The following is a 19,513-nucleotide window of genomic DNA, read 5'->3' as shown; positions in this document are numbered from 1 at the left end:
CCCAGGGGCATCTCACATCCTCGAGCCCTCCTTGCTGCCTCACTGTCTTTTGTCCACCACCTAGGCTCTCCAGCCCCCTCCTCACCTGCCCGGCTGGCCAGCTGCCCGGGGGATGCCCCACCCAGAAAGGAGGTGCTGGCCCCCCATTCCTCGCACGATTCTCTCAGACCCCCATACACCCTTGGCTTTGAGGACAGGAGCCCCCTCTCACCTCCCCACCAATCCCACCCTTTTCTACAAGCCTTTCCTGCCCAGATGTGTCTCCTTATAGGACTGGGGTGGGAGGAGTTGACACGACAACTGGGGGCACAGTTGTGAGCCCCCGAGGGAGACGGGTAACCCGGGTGTCAGTGGTTTCCTTAGAACTGGAGGGTACGTAACACCTCCCTGCCCTCAGCCTCAGGCTGCAACCGCCTGTTCTGGGGCAACAGGAAAAGTCCTACATGATATCCTGTTTTGCGCAGACCTCAACACAGAGGTTCAGGTGTCATCCGATCCGCCAAAGTCACCCTGGGCCTCTCACAGCCCTTAATCGGTGCATTGCACTGCATTCGCCCTCCCCCCCCACACTCCCCCCCCCCCCCCCCCGTCATCCCGGGAAGAGCCTGGACCACAGAGACGTAGGCTAGAGAGGACAGCATGATGACCCCCAGCCCCACTCACCACGTCATGTGTCTGAGGCAGAAGGTGAAGCGGTGCTGGGAGTCACGGGCCATTGCTAAGGCATCACTGCTAAGGCACGCAGGTGACAAAATGTCAGTAAGGAGGGATTCTTCCTGTTTCTTTGAGGACCACGGGGATTCTCTGGATTTCTTGGGGAAGGTGGCTTTGGGGACACTGGGAGTGTCCTCCTTGGTGGGAGTCACAGAGCACTGACAGCAGATACTGGAAACGGGCTGTTGTAGTGCGGACCGACAGAAGGAGCCGGAACGTCTGATAGCAAGGCTCTGGCGCGACTGGTTATGGCATTCCGTCGAACAAGAAAAGCCAGACGTGACAGAGGGTAGCGTCTATGATTCCACTTATATGGACTTAAAGGAGAGGCACATGAGGATCCCCGGTGACAGAAGTCAGAGTGGCCCTTACCTCTGGGCACGGCGCAATGCGACCTTCTGGGGCGATAGGACAATTCCCTATCACCTCGATCGGCGAGGGGGAAGGTGGTTATGTGGGCGTGTGCATACCGAAACTTCCCCAAGCTGTGCACCTAGGATGGGTACACTTTGCTGCATCTAAATTACACTGCCATAAAAACAAACGAGTAATTAATAAATAAATAAATCCACCATAAAAATAACAATGGAAGAGTCACATAGAGGGAGCGTTTTTTTTAATAACCCGATGAAAGGCCTATACTGTGATCTTTAGCAAAACAAGAAAAAAAAGAAAAGAAGAGAAGAGAAAGAAAGAAAACAGAGAGAGAAGCGTGTAGAACTGGTGTATGTGTGGGAAAATGAACCAAAAGGTATACGTGGGAAAAAGTCCGGATTGAGACACATCCCGTGTTTAAAAGGATTGTGTTGAGGGGCACCTGGGTGGCTCAGTTAGCTAAGCATCTGGCTTTGAGTCAGGTCAGGATCTCAGGGTTCATGAGTTCAAGCCCCGCGTGGGGCTCTGTGCTGACATCTCAGAGCCTGGAGCCTGCTTTGGATTCTGTGGCCCCCTCTCTCTCTGCCACCTCTCCACGTGACCTCTGTCTGTGTCAAAAATGAACATTAAAAAAAAAAAAAGGACTGTTTTGAGATTGTAAGCCTATGTCTGATTTTTTCCCTTACTTTCCATTGTTTTGTTTTCCCTAACTTCATACATTAGACAGACTGAAATGTTCCCTTGATTCTACACTGCAGAAGTGCCCAGGGGTCCTCACTTGCTTGTGACTCCCTGGGATGAACTCCATCCTGAGAGATGGCCAGAATCCACCCCTGGACCCAGAAACCCGAGAGGCATAAACAAGACACCTGCTAAGCTGTGCCTCCCTGTCTCAGCCCGTATATGCATCATCACCCCGTTTCCCCTCCAGTGCGTGTTGTCCAAACCAGCATGGCCACACAGTCATCTAGAGTACCGAAGCGGGGAGCTGCCTTCGGAACCCCCGGGGATCGAGGGCATCACTTGACAGATGAGGAAGTGGAAGGGCAGAGGGGAATCTCTTGCTAAAGGCAGCGCAGTCTGGGACTCCAAGCCTGCTCCACACTGCCCCCTGGGGGCAAGCCGGCCGTCACATCCTCAGCCGCCCTGACGCTGGACAGGCGGAACACAGGGCAAAGCCCCAGCCCTGGTGGTGAAAACGAAAGCCAGCCACGGGCACATGAAGAAATGTAACATCGTTCGGCAGCATCTGAGAGCTCCACATGTCCACACAGCACCAGCGAAGACAAAGCTGGTCTCAGAAGACCCAAAACTCCCTGTTTTCTGCGAAATTGTATATCCATTCATTTGCTACCCATTTTGTGAACACACATTTTTGCAAAATATACAGCACACTTAAGTAGCCCACAGAGGGCTGATATCTGGGAAACACTCTGCCCTTGTTATATCCTTTGATCTTGACCACAGACCCATCGAATAGGTTTGTGTGTTGGGTTGGTTGGTGTGTGTGTGTGTGTGTGTGTGTGTGTGTGTGTTGCCCCATGTTTAAGGATACGAAAACGAAGGCATGGAGGAGTTTCAGAAACTTGTTCAGAGGCAAGTAGTTAAAGGCTGATGCCGGGGGGCGCCTGGGTGGCGCAGTCGGTTAAGTGTCCGACTTCAGCCAGGTCACGATCTCACGGTCCGTGAGTTCGAGCCCCACGTCAGGCTCTGGGCTGATGGTTCGGAGCCTGGAGCCTGTTTCCGATTCTGTGTCTCCCTCTCTCTCTGCCCCTCCCCCGTTCATGCTCTGTCTCTCTCTGTCCCAAAAATAAATAAACGATGAAAAAAAAAAATAAAAAAAATAAAGGCTGATGCCGGGACGTAACCCTGGAGGCAGGTCTGCAGAGTCCGGTTCCTAAGCGTTCCCTCTTGAGTTACACGCACGGGATGAACTCGGAGATTTTGTTCCCGATTCACTCTCCCGGTTATGATGACCAGGGCTGGGCTCTGTTGTAACACAAGCGTATGCCCTGGATGGGTGGTGGTTGCTGCTGGGCTATTTCTGTAGCTTTTCTGCCTTCCCCCAGCCATCATTTCCTCCTGTTCTCCAAGCGCCAGTCATTAACTTCTCTCTTTCAGCTTCCAGTTTGCTGATACTACCCTCCTCTAGACAAGGACCCCAGGGAACCAATTTTGTTAACCTTTTATAAAATAAACTCTCCCTAGGAAAGGATCACGGAATGAGTAGCTAGGGGGGTTGATGTTTATCGAGTGTATATTATGTGCCAAATTCTGGATGTGGGTGCCTCATGAGCCCCTCCCCACAAACCCATGAGGCAACCCATTATTCAGCCCATCCCACAGAAGAGAAAGCTGAGGGTTGGGCCGGGCTTCAAGCTCAGGCAGGCTGGCTGCGGAGGCCACCTGCTTAGCCCTGCATTATGCTGCGCCCCCCAGGTTTGGAGTCTCCTCCGCCTTTTCTCAGACCACACAAGCCAACGCTTCTGATTCTGTCGTGGACAAAACGGAAGACCCCAGAGGGCGCTCTTGAGGCTCAGGCTGGCTCTCCCGCAGTGTTTTCAGCTCTGCCATCAACAGTTGAGGTTTTTGGGTAAGTAACCAACCACCAAGAAAGCTCCATGTGCCTGCAGGTGGTATTGTCCTAGAATCCTGAACCTGACCCTTTTCTTTGGTCCGTTCCTGCTCACTTTATGTGGGAAATTTCTCATCACTACAGATAGACTTTCTTTGGAGAGAGGATCTCTGCCGCCTGTGTATCTGGCATGGTGCAGGCGCTCACGAACACCAGCCGGTTTGGAGGGCTGCAAAATAGCGACCGGGTAGAGGAAATTCGTAATGACGTGCCCCACGATATATCCGACCCCAAGGAAGATGGGCAATGTGTTTTGCTCACATGAGAGCTACAGTTAAAGCCCTTTAGGGGCACCTGGGTGGCTCAGTTGGTTAAGCGTCCGACTTCAGCTCAGGTCATGATCTCGCAGTTCATGAGTTCAAGCCCCGTGTCAGGCTCTGAGCTGATAGCTCAGAGCCTGGAACCTGCTTCGGATTCTGTGTCTCCTTCACTCTCTGCCCCTCCCCCCTTGTGCTCTGTCTCTCTCTCAAAAATAAATAAAAACATTTGAAAAAAAAAGCCCTTTAGATGACCAATTGTTTTTGTCTGCAGAGAAAAATAGTACTGGGGCCTGAGGTATGGGTGTGGGCTGGGCTGGGCTGGGCACAGGGGATGGGGGAGACAGTGGCTAAAGGGGACCACGGGCTTCACGTGAGGCATCCCCTATCAATTTCAAGTTGGTTTCCGTGGCTTTCATTGCAGGCAAGTCTTAAGAGAATCAGAATCTCAACTGTTCAGCCTCACCATTGATAAGCCCTGTGGTCTTATACAAATAAATCATTGGCCTCTGAAGCAGCAATTTCTTTGGGCAGAATGAGGAGGTTTGACCCGATAAATGTGAATGTTTTTCTAGCGCTAATATCCTTCAGTCCTTCTATTTTCTAACAGACTCTGTGTAGTTGCATGAGCAGAAAACAGAAGAAAATAGTGTCGTCAGGGAAGCCCACAAATAAACTTTCAGGCCAGAAATCTAGTCTCTGACCTATTTTAAGTTCAATTAAAAAGAAAAGGAAAGAAGAAGAAGAACTGTTTGATTTTTTTTTTTGGCCCTGAAATGTACTTATTCATTAAAACTCCGCCTCCCCCTTTCAGTAGAAACCATGCATTTCCTACTTTTATGCTGCCTATATGTTTGATTTGCACAACTCAGCTAGCCAGAGCAGCTGAGACATCCGTTCCCCTACAAGAACCCTCCTGGTAAGTCATCCCTCAGCCACTCTGTCTGTTAGTTAGCTCGGCTTCTGTGATGAGTAAAAAGCTTTACAGGAAACCCTAGAAGACTGGACACACACCAGAGGCTCGTAGAGCTATCTTAAAACATAATCTTCGAGAGGAGAAAAGAGTTAGAATTTAGAATCAATTTCAGACTGTGATAACATCGAAGATACAAAACATGATTGTGAATGAAAGATTGTTGTAAAGGGAGCAATATTTAAAAGAAAGAAAGAAAGAAAGAAAGAAAGAAAGAAAGAAAGAAAGAAAGGAAAAAGAAAGAAAAGAAGGAAGGAAGGAAGGAACTTCACCTTTCAAAAGAAATCTTTTCAGAGAGATGATTCTTGGCCAAAATCTTGGCAGAATGATCTTCTGGTAAGAACTGAAACTGACCAGGCAGGATGCCCTGTGAATGTATGTCCAAGACGAGTTGTATCTAAGTCCAGTTTTCTCGTTTGTTTGTTTTTCTCAGAAAAGAGGGAAGGGTAAAAATTGTCCGAATTCATATTGGACTACAAATAGCAAATAAACTTTCCCTTTACTATATCAGCTCTACAGCGCATTTCGTGTCCTTTAATGTATGGTTCTTGCTCTGGCTCAGAATTTAAGGTGAAATTTTCTGTATGTGTCTCCTTGCTACCTAATCCGAGGGACAGGAAGCATGAAACCCACGAGGATTTATTAAAGAAACTTCTACCAGGAAGTGGAACCGAAATAGACCAGGCTAGCCAGCGGGTCATGGAGGGGCTGAGCAAACCCAGAATATGCATGGTGGCACCTGAGATGTTTCCTACCTGGAATGCTTGGGTATGTGCGGGAGCTCTTAATCATAGCAATTCGGGAACTGTAAACACGAACTTAGACTGCACGTGAGAATGGCAGCCCGGACTTTATAGCTGGCTACTGGCTGCTACAACCCTCTCGGGGGACTTGGGCAGCGGCCCGTTTCATCCGGACCGCGTCGAGGTGCCAGGCTGACGATACCACACTCCACTTCCCTCACCAAGAAGCGAGAGACTAGGCATCTGCTGGATGAGAGTGCAGGCTGCCTGCCTTCAAAATCAGCTGCTTTCTAGCTGTGTGTGGTTGGGCAAGTTACTCATCCTCTCTGTGCCTTGAGTTCTAATCTGCAAAATGGGGACGATAACATGACCTGACTCATAGGGTGACCGTGAGGATTAATTGAATGAATGGGTGTGAAGTTGTTGGCCCACAGGGTGCCTTTGGGAACCATCCATGGTTAGCAACACACACTCCGGGGGACGCTCTGTATAAGCTCACCCCAGGGAAGGCAGCTGCAGCAGAGATGGTAAGACAGTGTTAGACAGCGCCTGAGTCAGTTTCTTGACGTTGTTAAAGCTTCATTCGTCCCACGTGGCTACAGAGCGTCAGGTTTTATTGGGTCAGACGATGCTTTTGTGACCCCCCCCCCAAGAGTCACGGTCTCCATCCAGTGAGCAGAGGTGATAGCGATCCTTCCTTTTCCTGAAAAAGTTCTTTCTTTTTCCTTTCCTTTCTTTCTTTTTCTTTCTTTCTTTCTTTCTTTCTTTCTTTCTTTCTTTCTTTCTTTCTTTCTCTTTCTTTCCTTCCTTCCTTCCTTCCTTCCTTCCTTCCTTCCTTCCTTCCTTCTTTCTTTTGGCCAAACAAGGGAGCTCCGTTAAATGTAGAAACCTACGTACCAATGTTGAAAAGCCTGTTCGTGGATAAGACGGTTTGCACCCATGGCAGACCACCGCCAAGTACATTCTGGGGTATCATAGACGATCACTTTTTCTTTATTCACAGCGTCGAGCAAAATGGATTATCAAGCCACGAGTCCCTACTATGACATTGAATACGAGCTGTCGGAGCCCTGCCAGAAAACCGACGTGAGGCAAATCGCAGCCAGGCTCCTGCCTCCGCTCTACTCACTCGTGTTCCTTTCCGGCTTCGTGGGCAACCTGCTGGTCGTCCTCATCCTCATCAACTGCAAAAAGCTGAGGGGCATGACTGACGTCTACCTGCTCAACCTGGCCATCTCCGACCTGCTCTTCCTTTTCACCCTCCCCTTCTGGGCCCACTATGCCGCCAACGGGTGGGTCTTCGGGGATGTGATGTGTAAGACGGTCACCGGGCTCTATCACGTCGGGTACTTTGGCGGAAACTTCTTCATCATCCTCCTGACCGTCGATAGGTACCTGGCTATCGTCCACGCTGTGTTCGCTTTAAAGGCCAGGACGGTCACCTTTGGGGCGGTGACAAGCGCGGTCACCTGGGCGGTGGCCGTGGTCGCCTCTCTGCCGGGGTGTATCTTCAGCAGATCCCAAAAAGAGGGTTCTCGTTTTACGTGCAGCCCTCATTTTCCATCCAATCAGTATCATTTCTGGAAGAACTTCCAGACACTGAAGATGACCATCTTGGGCCTGGTCCTGCCCCTGCTCGTCATGATCGTCTGCTACTCGGCCATCCTCAGGACCCTGTTCCGGTGTCGGAACGAGAAGAAGAAGCACAGGGCCGTGAAGCTCATTTTCGTGATCATGATCGGTTACTTTCTCTTCTGGGCCCCCAACAACATCGTCCTCCTGCTGAGCACCTTCCCAGAATCCTTTGGCCTCAATAACTGCAGTAGCTCCAACAGACTGGACCAAGCCATGCAGGTGACGGAGACCCTGGGAATGACGCACTGTTGCATCAACCCCATCATCTACGCCTTCGTCGGGGAGAAGTTCAGAAGCTACCTCTTGGTGTTCTTCCAAAAGCACATCGCCAGGCGCTTCTGCAAACGTTGTCCTGTCTTCCAGGGAAAGGTCCCCGACAGAGCGAGCTCGGTTTACACCCGATCCACCGGAGAGCAGGAAATCTCTGTCGGCTTGTGACCTGGACCAGGTGTTTGTACACAGCCGAGGGGCGGGAGTGACCCTTTTAAAAAGGAAGTTACTGTCATAGAGGGCCTAAGAGTCATCCATGCACCTGACATCTATCCCACCATTTAAGCCCGTCACGTCTGGAAAGCCGAATCAGTATATGTTGATGACATAGCAAACCTCCTCACCTCCCCTCCGCACACAACAACTTATTGGCAAACTCTTCCTTTGCTGCAAAAATTTCATTGTATAAAAAAAAAAAAATCCCCAGAGAACTGCTAATTCTTGAGTTCGGTGACCCGAACAGGAATAACAAAACCAATCAAGATGCATATTGTACGGTTTCTGATCTGCTCGAGGCAACAGGTGCAGGTTGTAAGTGCGCTGAAAGCACGTGCTTGTGGGTGATCTGTTAAGAAACGAGCTCTTCCAAGAGCGATCTCCCCTCCGGGGTGTGGTTGGTAAGTTCCACAGGCGATCAGGACCGGGTGAGAGCTGCGAAGGCTTCTTCAGGGAGAAGGGGAGAGGGGAGGAAGGTTAGCTCCAGGCCTGCAGGCCCTGCACATGCGCGGGGCGGCTCTGCGGTGGGGGGTCGGCACTGGCTGGGGAGAGGCAAGGCGAGCCTGGACCATAGGGAGCGTGCACAGCACCGCTTGTCAAAGCCAGAGCAGAGCGGGGGGGGGGGGGGGATCCCCGGCCACTGTCGCCGGAAGCTCGTTGCGCGGCTGAACGATGGCCTAGAAAGGTGAACCTTTAGGTCGGGTGAGGCGAGGAGGCTTTCCATGTAGGTCCGGGCACCAGGGATGGGGACACCCTCGCAGCATGCAGGGTGAGAGTCCACAGAACTTGGGGTGGATTGGGGTTGGAGGTGAGGGGCCGTGGGGAGGCAGAGAGAACCTCTAGGCTTCACGTACGAGGACTGGAGATGCCCTTAAGGAAACCTCAGGCATGGAAAGGGGCCAAGGCTTGCATCGAAACCAGGAGGGGCTGGTGGAAGAGGAAGCCTCTGGTTTTGCCAGCTTGAACACAGCCTTCCGTAGACAGAACCTGGGCTCTCTAGCGGTGGCCGCTCCTGCCTTTGGAGTTGTCCTTCCCAACCCAGCTCCAACCAGGGGGCATCTCCAGGGGGCTTGGAAGCACTAGGTTTAGGAAATGCGGGGAGTCTGAGGCCTGGGAACACGTTTACGTCAGCTATGACATCCAGGGGCCGACTGTGTAGTTAATGAACATCCAGGGCTTTTATAAGCGCTAAGCAAAGATGCCCCAGAGCGGGGAGGGAAGCCGAGATGACTAAGTTTCTGCCCGCCCAGGACACACCACTGCCTCCCTAAGCGTTGTCTTCCGGAGTTAACTCGCAGTGGGCAGAGGGAAGAAGGGACAGATTCATTTGGAAACAGGCCGCCTCCAGCTGACTCAGCTCCGAGAAGCACCATTTTACGGAACTCGGTGTTTCAGGCTGAGTGTGGTGGCTTTAGACTCTCCTTCCAGACGCCTTCTCCCGACACACCCCCGAACACTAAGGGATCTATTCCTTTCAAAGACAGGGTCATGATTTCGTGTTTGGCAGTTGCTCCTTGTACTTTTTTGTACCTGCCCGAGATGGTTTGGAATCCGGGAGGAGCTAAGACCATTTGGGAGAGATTAGGTGAGGCAACATCAAAGCAGTGAGACTCCCTCACAAGATGAAGGTATCAGAATAATAAGAGATGCTACTGATGTTTCTCAGCTCTGAAATATGACCTTGAGAGCGCGGGTGTCAACGGGGAGCAACCGGAAGTGCTCTTGAGGTCGTTTCAAGGGCACAAGTATCCTATGACCTAGCCTCTGGGTCAACTCAAAGGCACTCTGATATCTTTGTGTGTCGAATACATATCATGTATGATGTGATCCGGCTCATGTATATAGAAAGTTACAAATCGCTTGGAAGAAAACCCTTGCCTAGTAAAAAATCACCCTGTAAAATAACTGACTGTATTCCTATTCTTTCCATCAAGCGCACATGTAGAGAATAGCGTTCAAAACTGCGAAAGCCGGGCGCCTGGGTGGCTCCGTGGGTTAAGTGTCCAACTTCGGCTCAGGTCATGATCTTGCCGTTCGTGGGTTTGAGCCCCACACCGGGCTCTGTGCTGGCAGCTCAAAGCCTGGAGCCTGCTTCCGGATTCTGTGTCTCCTTCTCTCTCTCTCTGCCCCTCCCCCACTCCTGCTCAGTCTCTCTCTCTCAAAATTCAGTAAACATTTTTAAAAATTTAAAAAACAAACAAACAAAGCAAAACAAAACCGTGAAAGGATTTTGTTAGGTCACTGTTTCGGAAAACTCCGTACGTACACGCACAGAGAGCTATACTTCCTTTGAAATATTTTTTAAAAGTTGCCCCCCTTCCTGGGTCAAATTGCCAGAATACTTTGTCTGAAGATGCTGCCTCTAAGGGTGGCATTTCTGAGCAACAGACACTGAAAACTTTCCAGTTTCTAATCTAATTCTACTACTGGAGCAAAAGAATTGACACATTTAAAAAAGAAAAAAAGAAAATCGATGTATGTGTAAGCCCACGCCAGTTGTCTATGTTTGAAAATGAGGAAGAGGGGCGCCTGGGTGGCTCAGTCGGTTGAGCGTCCGACTTCGGCTCAAGTCACGATCTCGTGGTCCGTGAGTTCGAGCCCCGAGTCAGGCTCTGGGCTGATGGCTCAGAGCCTGGAGCCTGTTTCAGATTCTGTGTCTCCCTCTTTCTCTGACCCTCCCCCGTTCATGCTCTGTCTCTCTCTGTCTCAAAAATAAATAAATGTTAAAAAAAAATTAAAAAAAAAAAGAAAAAGAAAATGAGGAAGGCCTAGTGGCTCCTGGGTGGCTCAGTCGGTTAAGCATCTGACCCTTGATTTTGGCTCAGGTCATGATCTCATGGTTTGTGGCTTCAAGCCCTGAGTCGGGTCCTGTGCTGATGGTGCGGAGCCTGCTGGGGATTCTCTCTCTCTCTCTCCTCTGTCTCTGCCCCTCCCCTGCTCACATGTGCACATGTGCATGCTCTCTCTCTCTCTCTCTTAAAATAACTAAACTCAAAAAAAAAAAATTACAACAAGAAAATGAAGAAGACATACGATGTCACAGTCTGGTCCTTGGTCTGTAATCCCAAACTGCAGACACATGACACGCGAGGACCTGGCTGCTATAAAGGTTGCTTTTCTTTCATTTCAAATCCCTTCTAAAAACTTGCCTGTAATTGCAGTGATGACCATGGATTTGTCCTTGAAGTTTGGCTTTCTGTGCACGTGTCTCTTATCCCCAGAGAGAACAGGTGCTCCGGGAAGAGGCGACTGGTCCAGGTGGCATTTACAGCCTGGGGCAGGCTGGTCTTGAGACCAGGTAGGTCACGGTCCTACTTGGACATCCGGGGAATGAGCAGAAGGCAAGGGCAGCTGGAGCCGATTTTAGGACAGCTTTTCCCTAACAACCAGAAAGACCGCCTTCCACCTCCCTCAACAGGAGGCGTGACCCAAAGAAGGGAGGGAGGGGACTGAGTCGGAGTAGAGGAAGGGTCCAGGGCACAGTTCCATCCACCCCACGCCCCTTACTTTGTGGGCCCTCCTGGGCTCACCCCTCCTCTGCCCCAGTCCTTAGATTGACAAACAATCTTGAACTCATCGTGACTTTCAGGTTCTGACTCCACTCATCACATCCTGGGTGAAGACACCTGCTCCCTGGCCCAGGGACGTCTGTCATGGAGGGAGTTACATATGGGCCATGGATAAAGTCCAAGTAAAGTGAACGCCCTGAGCGGGGAGGGAAAATGTGCAAATTCAGACGTTAGGATTCCATTCACACGTGTATCCCAAGGTTCCAAATACCTCCAGCTAAAAGGCTACCAGTCTTGCCACTGTTGTGATTAAATCAGGTCACTGCTTTCCTATCCAAGGGAAGGACAGACTCCTCAACAGGAACATCGGAGTTTCATTGTTGACTTTCCGATGAAGGCACAGGAGATGTGGAGATGTGAGCAAGGGGCGTGGCCGTGAACGACCGGACTGCTCTGCTTCATAGCTTGTTCGCACCCCCTGCTTAACCTGAGAGCGTGGAGAACTCCCACACCCTGAGATGCTGCCACTCCTGGGAGGAAACAGAGTTCTTTTGCTTTTAAGTAAAACTCACTATGAAAGTCTTGCTTGGTATTTTCCTGAAACACAGCCAAACTTGAATATTTCTGTAGATAGATGTTGCGATGGTGCCATATTTTCTTTTCTTTTCTTTTTCTTTTTAGATAGACAGACAGTGAGAGTGAGCACATATGGGGAGGGGCAGAGGGAGAGAGGATCTTAAGCAGGCTCTATGCCCAGTGCAGAGCTCAACGCTGGGGCTTGATCCCACGACCCTGGGATCATGACTTGAGCCGAAATCATGAGTCGGACGCTCAACTAACTTGAGCCAGCCAGGCGCGCCGTGCCTTAGGTTTTTTTCTACAAGCGTTTTTTCCAAGGCTTACTTATTTTTGGCTTCATATTGTCACTACTTTAATTTGATCATAAGTTCTGTGTCATTGTGGTTCCGTCATGTTTCAGGAACTTGGTTGAGTTTCTTTTTCTTACGATGGTAACTCGTGTTTTAAACGCTTGAAAGTCTTTTCAAAGGAGCCAACGGAAAGGCCTTCCGGGCCATTGAGAATCTTGGGCTATACTGCCTCCCTGTGGTCACCTTGGTATCCAACAAGGGCGTCCCGCAGCCAGCCTTGACTCGGGTGGTTATACATTCGGCTGTTTCATGTTGGTCTCTGCTGCTACCATTCCTGTTGTGGACAAGAGGTGGTTCCACAGCAGCTCAGGGTAGATAATGCTCAACTCACTGACGAGGAAAAGGAGCGCCAGTGGAGGACACAAGTCGATGCCTGCGGTGAACTGAAGGTCCCAGCTCTCTCAGGCCAAACTCTGCAGATCCCTGAACCCACAGCCTTGCAACAAAGTCACAAACTGTTTTGTGACAAAGCATTTTTCGCCATCCAATGCCACGAGCCCGTCTCGCGTGACTCCCATGTGTATCCAGCAATGGCTGTGGGTACCTAGTATTCGAAGCGATCCAATACGGTTGCCATGTGGGTGGATTTCTTCTTTATTCACACTTCCCTTTCTCTATTACTGTGTTCCCCTCACTTCGATTCCTCTTAATGGCATTGCATCATCTGAAAACAGGAAGGTTGCTGAGGACCAGTCAGCCTGACCCCTCACTTTATGGAAGAAGAGCGGAGCCCGCCCCCAGAGCCAGACGCACTGACACAATAGGTGTGTGACATAACAGGCCTGGCCTCAGTTTTCACAGGCTCCCCCCGTTGCACCTGCCAGCCAGCGATGCGCCATTGAGGAGAGCAGGTGGGAGCCGTTCTAACTCCCCTGACAGCCGGCACCCACGTCGATGAGGGAGAGCGGGATCCGGAATCCGTGGGGACCATGCTTACGGCCGCTGGCTTAATCTTAGCTGCTCCTTGGAGTTACCTGGGGGAGTTGCACAAATAGTGATACCCAGCCCTACCCGCAGCACTCCGATTTGATGGGTCTGCAGAAGCTCGGAGTCCTAGGAAGCTCTAAGCACAGCCAACTTTGGAAACCACTGCTTACAGCCCATCAAACCAAGCCTGCTGGATGCGGGCCGCTGTCTGAGGAAGAATCCTGCCGTCCTGGAAGTGGGTGGCACACAGGCCAGGAAGGGTCCGGATTCGACTCCTCGATCGTCCCAGCAGAACATTAACTCCGTCTTCCCACAAGCTGGTCTTTAAAGCATATGCATCTAGCTTTAGTTGGCAACGTAAAATATCTCTCTTTGAGGCACCAAGCATCATGCTTTCATTTCTGCTTTAGGATTATGTTTTAACCCATCCATTCCAAGTGAACAGTAAATAAAGATGGGGTGTCTGTTGCCCACGCAGAGCTTGGTGGCTTCAAATTCAAGACAGAAGAAGTCTCTCGGGTAGAAAAAGTCTGTTTGTGATGTGTTACAAATGAATATTGGTATTGCTTATGTTGGCAAAAGAGTTCTCCCCCCACCCCTCCCCACCCCATTTCCTTGTCCCTCCGCAAGCCATCCCTTCAACTGCGTCCAGTAAAGCATTATCCCTGAAGACCTGGAAAACTCTGGAAGTCTGTGTGAGCCCTGGGTAAGGCGATGATAATCCTGCAGAGAAAGCAACAAGTCAGCCTCAAAACAGCAACGGCCCGTATTCACCCTAGAATTCCTGTGCTTTGGTTTATTTCCACTAACTAATATTCTTCAAAAATCCCTTTTAAGAAAATTATGATTTTTTGAAAATATTTATTTCTATTTGGAAGAGCATCAGCAGGGGAGGGGCAGAGAGAGGGGGCCAGAGGATCCAAAACGGGCTCCGCGCTGACAGTCTGACAGCAGTGAGACTTGCGTGGGGGCTCGAACTCACACACCACGAGATCATGACTTGAGCCGAACTCAGGCACTCAACCGACTGAGCCACCCAGCTGCCCCAGACAATTATGATTTTTTTTCCAACAGATCATCAAATCCGGACTCTCTGTTGATTGATTATCTCACTCCTTCCAAAGGGTGGAAAGTGGAGCCTGGTGGACAAAAGAGTGGGGAGTTCAAAGTCAGACTGATTTGAGGTCCAGCCTTGAGGCTGTAGGAGCTTGGGGAGGTGACTCAGAGTCCCTCTGTGGACCTCAGGGTCCTTTCCTGTCATTCTGGATACTATTCACGTCTATTAACATCTGAAAGTTATGTCGGTATATAGTATCTAGACCAGCCCTGACCAGAAGGACGCTCTGTAATGACGGAGATGACTCCAGACTGGTGCAAAACGTGCCTAATGTGACTACGGGACTGGATTTGTCATTTCATTTCATTTTAAAACATTCAGTGCATCTATGAACGGACAAGGCTAAGTCTGGCATACAGTAAGTATCCAAGAAGCATCAGTATAACTTGGACTCTGGGATCAGGGATTCCTAGGCAAGTTGTAATGCTTCTAGCCTCCGTTTCCTCATCTGTGATATGGGGCCGATAGCAACACCTACCACCTCATACGTTTGTGCGGAGGATTTAATGAGAAATCGCACATTGGTTTAAGGCAGTGCCTGGCACGCGGAAGTTCTTGGAACTGTTAGCTACTTTCCTAATAGTGGCTATTTCTTCTTTAAATTGGAATTGCCCTCCCCTAAAGAAGGCTCCTCAGCGTGGTGGGCAACCCAGCTCACTTTCTGCAGCGGAATGGAACCCCCCGCGGACCCAAGGGGGCTCTCGGGCGTGAACTCAAACACCGTGGATTTACAGCAATGGACGGAAAGGGTCTCCCAACTTGGTGGCGTCGTGTTCAATACGTCCGAACTTGTGTAGTGCGCTTGGAAAGGCTTTGGGTGGGGGTGGGGGTGGGGGGATTAACCTGAGAACGTAATTCTGGCCGGATGTCGGCCCTGCAGCTCTAAGCAAACTGGGAAATGAGGGAGGCAGGCCAACTCCCCACCCCCTCCCTCTGGGATTCCGACAGAAGCAGCAAGGTGGGAACACGGTTCTCATGTGCATTAACTGTGGGCAGCCCATTCATTCATTCATTCATTCATTCAGTGAACATTCGTGGAGGGCCTGTGCAAGACACGGGGCATGGGGTAAGGGAGCTTGCCCATGGGGTAAGTGGAGGCACTGTGTGGTTGAGTGAGAGCTGCATAGAAGCACCGTACGTAGAGGCTACGAGAAGGCACAACTATGCCAGCGAAAATAGGTAAAACGGGGCAAGGCACCATCCAGGTGCCTAAAACAGCACAGCCTTGTGAGTGAGACAGACAGACGGACAGTCAGTGCGTTCTCTGACCATTCCGTAAAGAAAGCCTGGCTACAATTGTCTCTCGGTTCCGTGCCTCCTTAAATAGCTTACGCTGAACAAAATGTTCTTGTCTCTGATTGTCCCAGCACCCGCTGCCCTTTGGGGGAGGGGGGTCATCGAGGGGTGGGGAGAGGACCTGTCTACACACCGAGACACCAGCCTCCTTGGGTTCCTGGGGCTGGTTTTGTAGTTTCCCTGTCTCCGCGTTTGCTTTCAGTTTGTTTGTACCACAGGAAATAAGTGGAACGTCTCCTTCCCACCCCTGCTTCTGCCTGCTAGGTCGTCCGCCCTGGAGGCAATAAAGTTACCAGTCTCTTATCATTTGGGAGGTACTTCCTGCGCATCTAACCAAAATCACATCTCTCCCCTTATCTCCTGTGTTTCCACAAATCACAAACGCTCGGAGTATTCTTTACCGCACCTTGGTTTTTTCCCCTTTACGATCTTGGGCAGATTTCTTAAGCTCTCCGTGCCTCATTTTGCCCGTCTGTGGAATGGGGATAATGAGCCCAACCTCACTGATTGTTCCAAGGAGGAGATGAGTTAATAGGCTAATTGGCATATGACAACCACCCCGTGAATTTTGGCTATTAGTATTTCTTACGGTTTGCCAGGCAGATTCTATTTTCACGCAAGTGAACTTATTTTTTGTAATGTCTATTTATTTATTTTGCGCGAGAGGGAGCATGCGTGCGCACACACGCAAGCTGAGAGGAATAGAGAGAGGGGGAGGGAGAGCCCCAGGCAGGCTCTGCACCATCACCACAGCCCAATGTTGGGCTGGAACCCACGAACCGTGCGATCATGACCTGAGCCGAAATAGGAGTCGGACCTTACCCGACGGAGGCCCCGAGGCGCCCCACAAATGAACTTATCAACTTTTTCTTTGATTTCTGGGTTTTATGACATGGTTAGGAAAGCCTTCCCCATGCTGAGATTGCAAAACTCTCCCGGTTTTATTTCTAAAGCTGTTATGGCTTCATCTTTTACAATTTGTATCCTAGAATTCATCTTGCAGCGCGGAGTAAAGTGGGGATCCAAGGTTTTTGCCCCGGATGGCACCCCATCCTCCCAAGATGGTTTATTAAATTATTTTCCTACTAACTTAAAATGCCATTTTTTTTTTTAGAGTGGAAATGATGCTTTCCCCGTTTCCCGTTCTGAGACTCACATGTGTTCTCTAAGCTACCATTTTATTTATTTATTTTTGAGAGAGAGTGGGGAGAGGGGCAGAGAGAGAGAGAGGGAGACACAGAATCCGAAGCAGGCTCCAGGCTCCGAGCTGTCAGCACTGAGCCCGATGCGGGGCTCGAACCCACCAACTGTGGGATCATGACCTGAGCCGCAGTCAGATGCTTAACCGACTGAGCCGCCAGGCGCCCCCTAAATGCCGTTTTTATAATATTTTCTCTCCTGACCCCAGGGCTGGCCCTATTTCTGTATTTCCAGTTAAATGACTACATGCCCAAGCATCATTTCAGGTGCTTTGCTCCTCGGGGAGGCCCCTCAATGCGTGGGGCGAGTCCTTCTGGTGCCCCATACAGGGCACACGGCCACTGTTTCCGTGATGTGAACATTGACCAGTGGAGCCAAGAAGTCAGAGTCCCCCCCCCCCCCCCCCGGACTGGTGATCTTGTCATTGCAGTGGTCACAAATTAGAGCGAATGCCTGGTCCCACAAAGTCCAGGTGTGTGCCGTGTGCTGCCCGAGGTGAGCCAATCACATTCTTGCTCCTAAAAGCGATGACCACGAATGCACCCCAGAGTGGCCGGCAGTGCCCCGGAGGGGGGACTGGAGACCGCCAGGGGAGATGCCCCAATGCAGAGCTTCCTGGTGATGAGGGACCTTGGGGCAAGCTGCGGGCAAAGTCCCGGCTAACAGCACAGCCCCCGGCTAACAGCACAGCCCCCGCCCCCAGCGGGGAGGGGAATCTGTGTGACTTTCCTCGGACACTCCCAGCTACCCAAGAGCCAAGGAAAGGGGTTTCAGTGCTTGCCATGGTGATGTGGGAAACTAAGGCAAATGAAAACTGAAATTCCCTTACTGCCTGCAGCCCGTTGGCGAGTCCTTGCAACAGGCAGCGTGACCTCCCTCCAGGAGCTCAGCTGCCTCAGTGATGACACTTTGCTGGGGGCAAAAAGGAATCTTGGCTTCACATTATCCTGACCCCCCCCCCATCCTATAAGTCTACTTTAACATATAAAAAGTCCTTTGGAAACTTCCTTTATCTCAACTCCCCCAAGATATATGCTGGCAATCATACTCCAAGCATATGGCCCCTGATATACATCTGAATGGTCTCATGACTGAGGTTTTACTGAACGGTAATAAATGACGTTTTCCTAACACTGAGGCCCTCAGGGTCCTGGAAACCTTGCTTTGAAAATTCCTTAGACCCTTACGCTGTCTCTAACCCCCTCCCAGCCTGAAGGTATATAATCAGTTACCTGTCACAACCCCAGTGCAGCTCTTTCTGCCCACGGTCCTGTCCCCGTGCTTTAATAAAATCACCTGCGTGCACCAAAGATGTCTTCAAGAATTCCTGCTTGGCCTTCGGCTCCGAACCCCACCATCACCCCGAAACCCCATCACCTGGGGCCCCGTCTTTCCCAAGAGAAGACACCTCGCAGTTCCTTCTCTCCTGTGATCAACCCCGGGGGTGTCCCGGCTGTCCCCATCACTGCGAGGGGAGCCTGAGCCCTCCCTAGTGCAGGCATCAAGTCCCCACTTCTCCCACACTCAACAAGGTTTTCCACTCCATATTTTTTAGCTGCCCTTTTCTTTCTCCAGATGACCTGATGGGTTTTCATGCACAGATTGTTTGCCAGCGGTCATAGACTGAGTGTTTGTGACACCCCAAAATTCATATGTGGAAATCCCGCCCCCCGATGTGACGGTGCTGCGGGGGGAGCTTTGGGAGGTGATTCGGTCGTGAGGGTGGAACCTCACAAACGGGATCGGTGCCCTTGTACAAAGGGACGCGACAGCCTGCTCCCTCTCTCTGCCCTTCCCCTGTGAGGATAAAGTGAGAACACGGCCATCTGCAACCCAGGAAGTGGGCTCCCACCAGACACCGCATGGCCTGGCAACTTGATCTTGGACTTCCTGCCTCCAGAAGCGTGAGGAGCGCTTCTGTTCTTTCAGACCCCCCGGTCTGTGGGATTTGATATGGCAGCCAGAGCTACGACCCTCTCTTCTACGAGGTGTGCGTCCTTTAGGAAATCGATTTCTTAAGGGACCTTATGTTAACTACACTAGACTATGGCTTTTGGAAGACGAGCCCTTTCACCCCTCTCAAAGTACTGCCCCCACCCCCCACGGTACCCCTCGTCTTTGCTCCTCTCCCCCCTTCACCCGGCACAGAGTTAACTCACAGATGACAGTGGAAAGGGTCACGAATTCGGGACTTGCCTTTTAAATCATTCAGTTCTTTACCTAATGTTTAGTGAGAAGCTGCCCATGCTGCTAGGGCACAACGTGGGCTGAGTCCTGTGATCAAGGAATGAGGGAATCTAGATCCAAGAGCCAGCGAGTCAGCCGGACAGTCCCAGGGAGAGGGAGGGAGGGAGGGAGGGGAGGCGCGCCCTCCGCACCCCCCCTACCCCGCCGAGGAGGTGTCTTTGTCCCGACCCTGCCTCCACCCCCCCATCATTCTACTCCCCCCCCCCGCCCCCGACACACACCCCGCCCAGTGCTGCCCTATCAGAACTGGCTTCCTGGCTGCAGCCTGTGAACAAAAAGGAGCCACCCAATGTCTCAGGGTTATTTACATCAGGCCCGTACACAGAGGCACAAACGAAACTAGTCGAGAGCCCAACCGACTTTCCCTTGTTCTTTTTTTTTTTTAATTTTTTTTTAGTGTTTATTTATTTTTGAGAGAGAGAAAGAGCACGCATGTGAGCAGGGGAGGGGCAGAGAGAGAGAGGGAGACA

At 50.9% G+C, this 19,513-nt stretch overlaps 1 protein-coding gene across 2 annotated transcripts; it reads left to right on the top strand.

Moving 5' to 3' along the window:
• The first annotated feature begins 4,833 nt into the window (after positions 1-4,833).
• CCR5 (C-C motif chemokine receptor 5) lies at positions 4,834-10,352 on the top strand. 2 transcript variants are annotated; one of them, XM_015065528.3, is made up of 2 exons: positions 4,834-4,900; positions 6,701-10,352. In XM_015065528.3, exon 2 carries the CDS (start codon positions 6,712-6,714, stop codon positions 7,768-7,770), a length of 1,059 nt encoding a protein of 352 aa, XP_014921014.2. In that variant the 5' UTR covers positions 4,834-4,900; positions 6,701-6,711; the 3' UTR covers positions 7,771-10,352. The 2 variants fall into 2 exon arrangements, with proteins under 2 accessions (XP_014921014.2, XP_026894336.1); XM_027038535.2 differs by lacking the exon at positions 4,834-4,900 and adding an exon at positions 5,174-5,722.
• Positions 10,353-19,513: the final 9,161 nt, after the last annotated feature.

This window comes from Acinonyx jubatus, chromosome A2, assembly GCF_027475565.1.
Source record: "Acinonyx jubatus isolate Ajub_Pintada_27869175 chromosome A2, VMU_Ajub_asm_v1.0, whole genome shotgun sequence".
Taxonomy (NCBI): domain Eukaryota; kingdom Metazoa; phylum Chordata; class Mammalia; order Carnivora; family Felidae; genus Acinonyx; species Acinonyx jubatus.
This window is presented reverse-complemented; position numbering and strand designations above follow the sequence as displayed.

What these genes read in the sequence shown, in the direction of transcription:
- CCR5 (XM_015065528.3), top strand. Translation starts at nt 6,712, where the DNA reads ATGGATTATCAAGCCACGAGTCCCTACTATGACATTGAATACGAGCTG.